This window comes from Nilaparvata lugens, chromosome 12, assembly GCF_014356525.2.
Source record: "Nilaparvata lugens isolate BPH chromosome 12, ASM1435652v1, whole genome shotgun sequence".
Taxonomy (NCBI): Eukaryota; Metazoa; Arthropoda; class Insecta; order Hemiptera; family Delphacidae; genus Nilaparvata; species Nilaparvata lugens.
In genome coordinates this window covers 34,235,895-34,248,993 of record NC_052515.1, presented here as the reverse complement: position 1 = coordinate 34,248,993, position 13,099 = coordinate 34,235,895, and the positions used below count along the sequence as shown (strand labels likewise).

Genomic DNA, 13,099 nt, shown 5'->3' with positions numbered 1-13,099 from the left:
GTTGTCGGCGAGAACTTGGCCAGTTCGTTGCGCGCGAACCGGAATCGTGTGATCGCAAGATGATCGCATCTTGCGAACTGTTCGCGTTAAATTTGTGTGTCCCGCAGGGCGTAAGTCTATACAGACCTTAATATACGTGTATTTTCCACAAAATATTGAATCTTTTTCACGATAATTATATTGAAGGAGATTATAAGAATAGCTACAAAATTACTTTCGGATGGATCTCGTTTCGTCATGAACTTCTCTACAGATTGTATTGAACCTCTTTGTATTGTATACTACTGATTTTCTATCAAGAAAATTTAAAAAGCTTCTAGTGATTTGATCTTTTTAAACATGATTTTCTCAAATCATCGGCCTATAGTGATGTCCACTTTCTTATGGCAGTGGAGAAAGATAGGAGAACAACGTTGCCGATCCTCCCTGTCTTGTCAATGCCTTCTATAGACGGTAGCTGATACAGGTTTATTAATGTAATATCAACAGTTCATTCTCGTCTAAAATAACAATATATTTATTAAGTGAGAAAATATATTTTTCAATAATTTAATAATGAATTTTCATAATTTAGATGAAATATTTTGTAAATTATAATTAATTCTACATTGTTAAAGCCGATCTGGCAACTACAGAGCGAAGCGAGAAAGAGATAACGCTATTCGCTTTGTTGAATGATAGACAAGGATAGCAATACCATTGCTAATCAAACGTGGTGGACCTCACTATAGTCTCAGAATTTTGTGAGACAAAACTCACTCATATTTTAAGACACTGACACTCCTATAAGATGGAAGATTACTAGACTCTTAAGACACCCAGGCCCGGTTGCACAACAGCCGTTAAATTTTAACCGTGATTACTTTCACGAGAACCAATCAGAGTGGACATGATTGAAAAGACGGCTTCTCTGATTGGTTCTCGTGTAATAATTATCACGGTTAAAACTTGACCGGTTATTGTGCACCGGGCTCAATCTTGTATCAAGCTTAACACTGTCGCAAACATCTTAATCAAATAATAATCAACCCTAGTGCTACAGCAACAAAACAGAGACCCACAAGTTTGACAAGATACTTGACACGCCACCACAGAATGAGGGGTCGCCATTTTGAATGTTGCATCCTAGTCGTAAAAGGTATGCAATATGCAGGCGACCTGTCATAGGTCACACAATTTATGGATAAACCACCAGCATCCGGATACACTAGGTTCCACATTAAACTGTCACTCCTCCTCATAAATAACGTCTATGCTTCTCATTTAACCAACACTGACAGTCTAGAAATAATCCCACTACTGTAAGATTCACTTAAAATTGTCAGTTTTCCTCATAAATAACGTCCATGCTCCCCATTTAACCAACACTGACAGTCTAGAAATAATCCCACTATTTCAAGATTCACTTTCAACTGTCAGCAACTCTGATACAAAACTCTAACACTTCCTATTTAACCAATTCAGACAGATTTGCTGAGAGAGTGGTAAGTTGGTTGCTTGTCAAATAAACGTCCTCATTCGACTAAAACCAATCTCATTCAGCTCTAATGCTACATTCAAAGTCAATTTGAAACAGTTGTAGTTATGAATGAATGAAGCAAGATTCTGTTGTGAAAGATACTATTATTGTATTTGTGGATGCTTCTGTTGAATAGATTTCTATGACTGACTTGCCTGTCAGAGTGGTGAATAAGTGGATATGCTTCTATGACTGACTTGTCTTCCAGTGTAAGCTATGATTGTTTGCAGAATGATTGAGGTTTCAAGGGCAAAACTATATCGCTCTCCAGTATGACAGTACTGTGGATGAGGTGTTTAGGGGCTCGAAATTCATGAGAGAACTACAAGGTAAAGTTTATGACATGAAGTACCGTTACTGAAAATTACCTGATAACTCATAGTCTGTACAAATTTACTTCTGACTTGGAGGAATATGCAGCGCAGAGAAATGGAGGGAGATCAGCCAATTGCAGTGATTAAGGCTGTGCAAAGGCTGAAAATGAACTTCTACTGGTGATATTTTTCAATTTGTATAAGTTTTTCGATTTGTATAACATCGAGCTATTAAAATGAAAAAGTTCTCTCGGAAAAACATTTTTTTTCCGATCATTACTTTTTGAGATATGAGCGCCTAAGTTTAAATTTTCGGGACAGCACATTTAAAATTCAGTAAGAGACTAATTAATGAGATTCAGAGAATGAATTATCCATGGTATTTTTGATTGAATAGAACAAAATTTTTTTGGAAAAATCAATCTTTGAGAAAGTTATTCAATTCACTAAAAATAACTTTTAGTTGAGTTATTTTTGGTAAATTGAATAACTTTCTCAAAAATTGATATTTCCGAAATTTTTATGTTTTAATCAATCACCAATACCATTGATAATTTATCCTCTGAATCACATTGATAAATCTCTTACCGAATTTGAAATGTTCTGTCTCAAAAATGTGAACTTTCGGCGCTCATATCTCAAAAAGTAATGATCGGAAAAAAATGTTTTCCTGAGAAAACTTTTTCATTTTGATAGCTTGATGATATTATTCAAATCGAAAAACTTTGAGAAATATCACGAGTAGAAAGTTTATTTTCAGCCATTGCACAGCCTTAAATAGTCATAGGTAGAAGCGCAGTTGCCAATTTGTCAGTCGTCTGACTGCTTTTAGACAGGAAACTTCGCATGTGTAGCATGAGCACATGAACAGTTACTAGAAGTTGGAAAACGCTGGCCGCTTCAAAACGGCAACATCGCGCCTCTGTATCCCTCCCGCTGTATGCTTCTTCTGCTGCGCATGTCCATCCAAAAGTTAATTCGTACAGAGTGTACTTTTTGTGATAAGTTATTTTGTACAGAGTATACAGTTTGTGATGACTTGATTTTAATTACCTGATAACATGCAGTTTGTGATGTTCAACTTTCAGTTTTTATCAGTTATCACTTGATAGTTTGAATATCTCAGAAACCTTTCTACAGATAAAAACTCCGATTATTCACTCTGGAAAGCTACAGAGTACTTGAAAAAACCCTCAGTTTAAGAAACACCAATCAAAACAAATTAATGGTGAGTGGGCAAGGAATAACGGACAGAAAGCTGAACGTTTTGCAGAATACCTGGAAAGTGTCTTTCAACCTCATCAATTCCAAGGTGGTGTAGAAGATGATGAGATGGGAATATTACAGGATATGAGAGAGATTCCAGCCTTAACAACAAATGAGCTGATAAGTATTATCAAGACAACCAGTTGTAAGAAAGCTTCAGGATATGATCTCATTACTGGTGAAGTTCTGAAAAACCTACCAGATAGAGCTTTGAAAAACTCACAGTTCTCATAAATGCAGCTTTGAGGATGAAGTATGTGCCACTGTCATGGAAGGTAGCCGAAGTCATCATGGTCCCCAAGGCAGGTAAACCACCACATGATGCATCATCTTATAGACCCATGACTCTATTACCCATAATGTCCATGATCTTCGAAAAAGTTTTGCTCTCCATATTGAAACATGTGATAGAGAGTGGACAACTCATTCCTGATCATCAGTTTGGATTTAGAGGAAAACATTCAACAGTTCAGCAAGTCCATAGAATTACTCATGTAATTGAGAAGACTCTAGAAGAGAAAATATAGTGTGCTGCTTTCTTTTTAGACGTCGCTCAGGCATTTGATAAAGTGTGGCATGTCTAACACCAATTAAAGCTGGAGTACCCCAAGGAAGTGTATTGGGCCCTACTCTGTACCTGCTCTACACCAGCGATCTTCCTGTGCCAGAAAATGACACTATTGCAACCTTTGCAGATGACACAGCTGTCTTAGCAGTTGGAGAAACTAATGAGGAAGCTACAAGTAAAGCGCAAGAAGCCATCTAGAAAATTGAGAAATGTACTAGAACCTGGCGGATTAAGTTGAATGAAAGCAAGTCCACACATGTTGTCTTCAAAAATAGGCATTATGTGTACATCCCAATAAGATTAAACAACAAAGAAGTTCCATTTGCAAATGAAGCTAAGTATCTTGGAACGACACTAGATGCAAAACTACGATGGAAGTCACACGTCAAAAAAAGAAAGAAGAACTGGATTTCAAATACTCGAAAATGTACTGGTTATTGAGGAGAAATTCAAGCCTTTCAACCTACAATAAATTACTATTGTATAGACAAATTCTTCGGCCGTGTGGTTGTATGGCATCCAGCTGTGGGGCTGTGCAAGAAAAAGTAACATCAACACCATCCAGAAGTTCCAGAACAAGGTTTTGAGGAATGCTGTCAATGCTCCATACTTTGTTAGAAACTCGGATCTCTACAGGGATCTGCAGATGGAAGAAGTCGATCTCATCGTCAGAAAGGCTGCCAGAAACCATGAAGAGACTCTACATAATCATCAGAACATCCAAGCTCTACACCTCATTGACTCACCTCACCTACTAATACAGTGAGAAGACTGGAAAGGAAGAAGCCTACAGATCTCTTTTAAATGTAGTAAGAGTAATTCTGAAAGAAACAGTGCATGGGCATTGCTCACTTAGACAGTGGAGGAGTGAATACCCCTTTAATGTCAAACTTATACGTATCAATTTAAGCTAGAATTGAACTGTTCATTAACCAAAGTGTTAGATTGCAGTCAAATTACAATAAAAAAAAACTTGATAGTTTGGGCAATGACGTCAGACTGCTATCATATATAATATATTATTACTACAGTGAGGTGCAAGTTATAATGGCAGTGAAGAAAGATAGGACAACCGCGTTGCCGACTCTATGCCGTACCGCTGCCTTCTATAAAGGATAGCTGATACCTGTATAGCTGATGTTATAGTAACTGTTCATTCTTGTTTGAAATAATCATAATTTATGTGTCACAGGAATATATTTTGCAATGAATTGATGGTAAGTTTTCATTATTGAGATTAATAATTTTGTTGAATAATCATATTTCCAACATTTCCTATTTCATCTTCATCCTCCATCCTTCAATTTCACCGTATCTTCCCACTCAATTCACTCTCTCACTATCTTGCTCTTTTACTCTCCCACTCACTTACTCTATCAATCTCACAGTCTCTTACTCTCTCTCACTCCCTCTGATAGCCCTCTCTATCCTGTGGCCAACTTTAAAGCTTTCAAAGTTGTTGTTGGTTGTTGAGTCTGAAGGGGGGGGGGTGAGTCTGGAAGGTTGTGTTGTGGGGTGAGGAGAGGGTTTGTATACCCACTGAGACACCAACATTTTACGACTGGCATAAACCAACCCCTTCCTCTGCCTCCACTGCCAAGGGGTACCTAACCAAGCAGCCCTCGATATTCATCCCCCGGAAAAGTACTTCTTTCAATTCGAACCCCCACAACTCGGCAACACACAGAGTATGTTGCCCTGTAATAAACATGCATCGGGTTCAAGTCCAGTCAATCACTTGCTTCGTTTCTCTTCTTCTTCTTCTTCTTTCTTCTCTGTCATCTTCTTCTACTACTGTCCCGTTTTCTACTTCTACCAGCCTATATAGCCTACTCTCCTTATCACGTACTCTAGACTCAGAATTTCATGCTCACAGAGACTCTTGAGAGTGAATTCAAATTTCAATAGGTGTAGAATTTATCAGTTGACAAAATATTCTTGATTCTTGTAAGCCACGGATTGTTAATATATCCTATTATATTAAGCGGGCAATTTCTGTATTTATATATCTGGTTATTTTTATATCTGGTTATTTTCATATCTGGCTATTTTTATATATGGTTATTTATGTTTTACGGATCTCGAAAACGGCTCTAAAGATTTTCACAAAATTTGGAACAAAGTAGGTTTATGATATAAAGGTTCAATAATTGCACTAGGTCTCATTCTTTGGAAAACTCGCTGAAGGACATGAAAAGGATAATTCATCCTTAGAAAACATATGATGATTTTGTCGTCTCTCGATAACAGAAGATGCGTGTGCCTGTGTGGGAGAGACATAATTATTTCCAGCTGTGTAATCATATCAATCAGCGAGAAATTTTTATCTAGCTAGACCATTTAATCGATTGATCAACATAATCTGATTTGTTGACTGGACATGATAATCCTCCTAAACTAGAGTATATCATAATTTTCAAAATTTACAATTCGACAATTTCAAATGATTAGTGAGTGTTATTTTGTTATTCTATTTCGTTTGTATATAATCTAAATTATACATTTTTTGTTTTCAAATGTTTAAACAGAAAAATGAACCTGAATTCAGGTATGGAACATAACCTACTTTCTGTATAACCTACTTTATTATTTATAGTGTATAATACAAAATTCGGGAAACAGTTTTGGGCTTTGCCTGTTAGTACTTCCCCAATCATTTCAAAGAATTGTGTTCGGTTTATCAAAAGTCAATAAATATAACGAGTGAAGCTCGGTGCCCCGATATTTATGTTGACTGGAATATTATTATCTTAACTAAGATATTATCTTCTTTTTGATTCAAAAAGACAAAACTTTCTTGTTGTGTCCATCAGTTATAGATGTTGGCTCGAATGGATGATATCACTGAGTAGATTAACTTGAAGTATTTCAACTTTTATATAAGATATCACAATAGGAAGGACTTGAATTTGTTACAACCACGTATACATTGAAAAAATTTTAAATACTCTCTTCAGTTGTTTACCCATTAAGATTACCCATCAATCTCTAGAGAACTGAAAACATAAACATCAAGCAGCATCTAAATATAGTGTGAATAACGCCATACAATTTGCCATAGGTTGGTTCACCTATTGAGCAAGATATAGCTCTGTCATTGGCCGAGACTCGACACGCTCAAAGTAGGCAGAGCATTCAAAAACATTATGCACAAACAACAAATAATATTGAAACTCTCAGTAACTAACAAACGAAATAAGGATAATGGAATGTTAGGAAACCAAATATCAATCACGAAGATACAAACAGCTTATTTGATTGAACAATGCGGTAGAATCTTATTATTAGTATCTCTTTCAACAGTGAAAGAGAACTTTCCAGAAAATCTTTGAACATATTCTGTTCGTATTTCATCTCTATGAGATTGTTTTACATCTCTTTTATGTTGATGATATCAATTACAAAAACTCAACCATACATCTCAATATAGACAGATAAATCTGAGCAATGCAAAATTCATAATTATTGATTTAAGGGAAATCAGGTCTAGAAACCCTCCCCTTATAAATAATTGTACAATTCCAATGTCAGACCCAACAGCAATGCAGACTTACAACAGACATAAAGTGGCCTAAAAATACGCCAACGATCTCGGCTCCAAAGCTGGAGTAGAGAGTGTGATTGATTCATGAGAAAGAGAAAAAGAGAGTGTGTGTGAGAGAGAGTGAGCGAGATAGAGGGAGGGATCGAGAGAGTATGATAGAGACGTTGAGAGAGAGAGAGAGAGAGAGAGTGACAGCGATAGATAAAGAGTGTGTGTGAGAGAGAGTGAGTGACAGCGATAGATAAAGAGTGTGTGTGAGAGAGAGTGAGAAATAGAATGCTTTAGTGTTGGCTGCGAGTTTTATGTGCAATGCCACCTTCACACGTGGGAGGATGACGTCACTCACCGATTAATGGTTCATGGTTTACTGCAATGGCAGTGTCCTTCAACAATTGATGTTGTTTTTTGCACCTACCCATTGAATTTCACAGGTGAAAATCTAGGAGCTCCAGGAATTCTGGGTCTAAACTTTATGGGGCAATCGAGAGGAAATGATTTGTTGATAGTTTTTCTGGATTTTTGAAGCTTATTCCTGCATATTTTTCATTCAGACATGTGGATTTTGAATCAACCCAAGATAAAATATCTTGGAATAGCTCAATTTGATTAAATATTTGGGAGGTTATTGTAGCTTGATACAGAATCTTTATAAATCTCTAGTGAACTGAAAGCGTCAACTTTAACAATTAACAAAATAATATAATATAATTCAGGATGCTATAATTTCTTATCATGTTGTAACTGAGATTATTTGTACTCTATTGACTAATCATGACCCATAACAGCACACAAAGCATTCTTATTTTTATAGTCAAATTTCTAGTGATTGTTTAATAATTTTGGAAGTGAAATACATCTGATAGGATTGAATGTTATTAATCGGAGATAGCATTGATCGCTGGTGTACTAAATTATTATAAAATAGTTTTGAGTATTCAGGGAATCAACTCGAACAATAACTGTAAAAATCACAAATGATGATCTTGTTTGAATTTGCTGTTCTTTTGACCTTCAAATTATATTATTATTACATTCCTTAATAACAACATCAAATTAATGATTGGGAGAGAATCAACAGGATAAACCCAAAACTGTTCCTCTCCCTAATTTTGATAAAAATAGTCCAAATGAGGTTATGAAAACACTTTTATAAAGATCACAAAAATTTACAGTCCAAATATACATTATACTAAAAATCTTGTATCTCGGTTGATCAGAAAGATGAAACAAATTATTATTACACTTGAAAATGCATTAATAAATTTGAAAAATATTAAAAAACTTGATAAATTTGAAGCCAGAAAAATCACAAAAACATTCACTATCAGCATAAATATGATTGTACTAATATTTCATCGATTATGATTCATCATAGATTTGAATAATTGATGATGATTCATCACAGATTCGAGTTATTTAGTCACACTCAAGGAACCTATCCAACAGTCATGAGTTCCAAAACACACTTTAATTACAGTTGCAACAAATACGGGCAACTTGTGCACGCAAATTTCCCATGCCTCAAAATATCCAACTGTTGAACAAATTAGGAGTACGATACCTTTAGGAATATGGAAACAATTGTTTTGAAGTTGGAGTTTAAATTTGCAAAAATTAAAAACATATGTAACGATTGATTAGAGAGAAATGTGTAAACTTACCTCAGCTGGAAACGACTGTCCACCAATCTTGTGTTCGGATCCCACCTGATCAACAATGCCATAGTGGATGTAGAACTCTTCAAACTGGTAGCGGTAGGCGAGCGGACCGCCCGATATGTTGACGTGGTGCTTGAGGTCTTTGTCGACTCTGAACACCAGAGACTGGCCTGTGTTCAGCAGAGTTCCACTGACCTGAAATACACATGAAAATTAATAATGCACTTATCAAGTAACACAAGATTTGTGAATTAGAATAATAATATCTTTGTCTACATGAATGAATGAGAACCAAACACTGTACTGGCTCGAGTACAGCAGTGTTCCACTGACCTTCATAATAGACAGTAGAAACATAATTAGTATACAATTATCAACTGGCAGAATATGTAAACAATAATAATAATAATAATAAAATTTCTCTGATGTTGGACGACACACCAGAGGAGTTTATTCATAAATTCCATACATTACATATTTTTTTTCATACATTTTCAATAATATTCAAGGTTTACAAAATGATACCTCACTATATAATATATGTGTCGAGGTTATCATCAAATTAATACGGTACTAATAAAATTTATGCTACAACAGGTAATACAAAAATTCCAAAAAATCTAAAACTATATCTATTACCCTAAGCATCACCTAGTACAAAAATACTAAACCGAGGTACTATTTTCTACCTATAGATTACCTTATTTAAAAAGAATACTACTTAAATGTAAATCCTACTTACTATTAGTTCCTCACTACTTTGTATCCCAATACTGAATAACCAATGTCTATTTTTCTTTTGAAGCTATTGAAATTTTCCTCTCCTTTGATTTCTAATGGTATTCTATTAGATATTGTAGCCCTAAATATCCTAGTGATCTTTGCCCAAATGCTGTATTCATTCTTGGTACTTCTTGATTGTAACGTTCTCTTATTCTAGTAGTATTGCTATGATTTATGATATGGTTCCTATTTTGATGTTTTTTCATATACCCTAATAACAACAATATATAAATTGCCTAACGCTGAGTACTCCATTTTCTATAAATAATTCTACAGTTGAACCGGATTTCCCTGTTTCCCATTATTTTCAAATGCGTTTTTGAGTTTTAAATAATGGATCTATAAACTGAAGTTAGCTGCACCCCAACTAACCAGACCGTACCTTAAAAGAGTTTCAACTAATGTTAAGTATACAGTTTTTAATTTATTTGTCTATGATATGCCTTAATTGATAGAATTTGTATATAAGCTTCCTTATTTTGGCAGTTGTATATGTTATGTGCTTGTTCCATTTCAATGAATCATCTACTATTATTTCTAAATACTTATATTGTCAAAGCGTTCTATTAGTGGGCAATTACAATTATTGTTACTATTTCTATCACAATTATGAAGCTTCATTGTTGACATGTGTGGTTTTGTGCTATTTGTTAAAGAAAAAGCTGAACATTTTGTTATGAATTATGAATAATTGATATGAATTATGATAATGAAATCTTTGTTAACTTCAATGAACACCAAAGACTGGAGGATCCTATCCTGTTGAGTGTACAAAAAATATTCCGTATTGCAATTGGACTAAAAAACAAAGTCCTGTGTCCACTAGTTTGCTCACCTCCACAATACACAGAAAAAATAAATATCTAGTTGATAAATAATATAGAACAGAAAGCAATATAATTTTTCAAAGTCCTTAAAAATAGTGTTCTAATTGCCGTAAGAGCGATGCTGCAATCTAAAGGTGCGTACAGACTTTCGCTCTGCTCCGCAATCGAACGTCAATCGAGCAGATCGATTGATGATCGACCGGGGAGCAAGAGTGGAACGCGGGAAGATCTAGCTTCTCCCGTGACGTTCATGATCGGAGCGATTGCGGAGCGAGTGCGGAGCGTGCGCGGAGCGTGTTGGAGGCGCGTATATCTGTACGCACCATGAGGTTTGCTCAGTGTATGGAGAATATGTTCAATAATAATCATTTTTTGCGAACGGTGATTTTCTCATGAAGAAACTAAATGGAGAAGCTATGAGAAACTATATTTTTATTATTTCACTTTTAACTTTCACTTAAAACTATACTTTTATTATTGTATAATAATAGACATAGTCTACATTGTATTGTTTTCAATTAAACAAAATGAATTGGAATTTGAATTTTGAATATTAAGAAGCTACTTTCTAAGTTAAAAGTTATATTAACTTTTAACTTTCACTTAAAACTATACTTTTATTATTGTATAATAATAGACATAGTCTACATTGTATTGTTTTCAATTAAACAAAATGAATTAGAATTTGAATTTTGAATATTAAGAGGCTATATTGAGAAACTATATTAAAAACCTATATTTAGAGATCCGCATTGATAACCAGGTTTCAATGGTAATATGAATCAGGTAATATGGTAATGGTAATCAGGCTTATCAGGTTTCCTTATGAAATGGTAAGTTTTATTTCGAACTGTCTGTATATCTCATTTATGTATGTATGTATTTATTTATATTCTTCACAAAGAAGCACTGATTGGGGGAGAGAAAACTGAGGATACTCCTCGTACTATTTCTCTCCCAAATTTAGATAACATGAAAGCATTTTGAATGTTCCTCATCCAATCATTTCTGACTGTTCAAAGTTAGACTCGAAATAGCATCTGACAAGTTTCTGTGAGAGTATGAGAGGAATCACAGCTAATCAAACGTTAAGATCTCCCACCAATTGGCAATCCATCAACTACTGGCTGAAAGACAATCACGCCGACCCATATCAAATCACCGGAACTAACTTTCCACATTGACCGCTACTTCTCAAAGCTCAGACGGCAAGTTTCATCAGAAGCCGAAGAAGAAGAAGAAGAAGAAGAAGAAGAAGAAGAAGAAGAAGAAGAAGAAGAAGAAGAAGAAGAAGAACAACAACAACAACAACAACAACAACAACAACAACAACAACAACAACAACAACAAGAATAAGAAGAAAAAGAAGAAGAAGAGGGAGGAGAAAGGGAAGAAGAAGTAGAAGAGGGAGAAGAAGTAGAAGAAGAAGAAGAAGATGAAGAGAAAGAAGAAGATCAATTATATATTCGGTTTTATATTGACAGGAACATTATTATGTAGTGAACGAAACTCATGACCCCGCACTTGCTGCCATCTACTGACTGAATTCAAAGTTGGTTTCGATACGAATCGACAGCCAATCACAGGCGAACTCGTATATCGTCACACCTGCAAGCTCCGCCTACTCTCGCTCCTGATTGGTCGACAGTTCCTATGCATCTTACTTGATATTAAGCCAATAAATGGCGGCTGTTGTTACAGTTATTATTGTTCAAAATATTACCATGAAAGATTTAATTATTGTTATTAATTTTAAGGGAAAGAAGGATAGAAAGAAGACAAAGAACAAGAAGAAGAAGGAGTAGAAAAAAAATTAGAGTGATAACAATATGGGGAGAAGCACCAGAATTGAGAGAGAACGTAGAAAGCGTACAACAATGAGAGATACCAATGTTAAGATAGGTGAAGTAAGTTGAAAGAAAAAATAGAAAATTTAGAGGAAAAGGAGGATGAAAGTAGAGCAATGATGCTCGAATGAACGATTGAAAAATATGAACACACAGGAAAAAGAGGAAAGAGGGACTTGAGGCAGTGCGTTAGAATAAGAGGCAGGGTGAGAAGGAAAGAGAAGTAAAGACGAAGTGATAAGGAACCAAGGGGGATAAAATGTGGACGTGAGGAAGAGTGTACGGGTAAGAAGTGGGAAAGGGATATGAGGAGAAGTAGAATGAGCGGTACTAGAAGGAGAAGTGGATAAGTGGGATGGAGAAGAGTATATGAAGAAGTTCAGGAGTGAGAAAAATTAGAATGATGCAATCAGGAGAGAAGAGGAGGAAAAGAAAAGAAGTCGGTGAAGAAAAAGGCGACCAAGTAAACGACTAGAGTTAGAAGAGGAAGAATAAGAAGAAGAAGAAGAGAAGAAGAAGAAGAAGAAGAAGAAGAAGAAGAAGAAGAAGAAGAAGAAGATAAAGATGATAAGGAAGAAAAGACATCCGTGATTGACCGGAACTGGTCTTAGATGACGTCTTCGGACAAGTTTCATTTTCGCTTTTCCGCTCGAATAGTCCGGCTAAAAGCCAAGTTAGACCGACTCAAAGCAAACGATTCCTGCCCAGTAAATAAGGGTCACAACGATGTGTGACTGAGATGGACGATTGTGAGGAAGAAGAGGAAGCGGAAG

General features: G+C 35.5%; 1 protein-coding gene across 1 annotated transcript in view; it reads right to left on the bottom strand.

Moving 5' to 3' along the window:
- The window catches only part of LOC120348903 (carbonic anhydrase-related protein 10-like), a 244,794-nt gene that overhangs the window by 33,116 nt on the left and 198,579 nt on the right, over positions 1-13,099 (bottom strand). Inside the window, exon 4 of the mRNA XM_039438567.1 lies at positions 8,873-9,064. Coding sequence (XP_039294501.1) covers positions 8,873-9,064 — 192 coding nt within the window. The remainder of the gene's footprint in view (positions 1-8,872; positions 9,065-13,099) is intronic.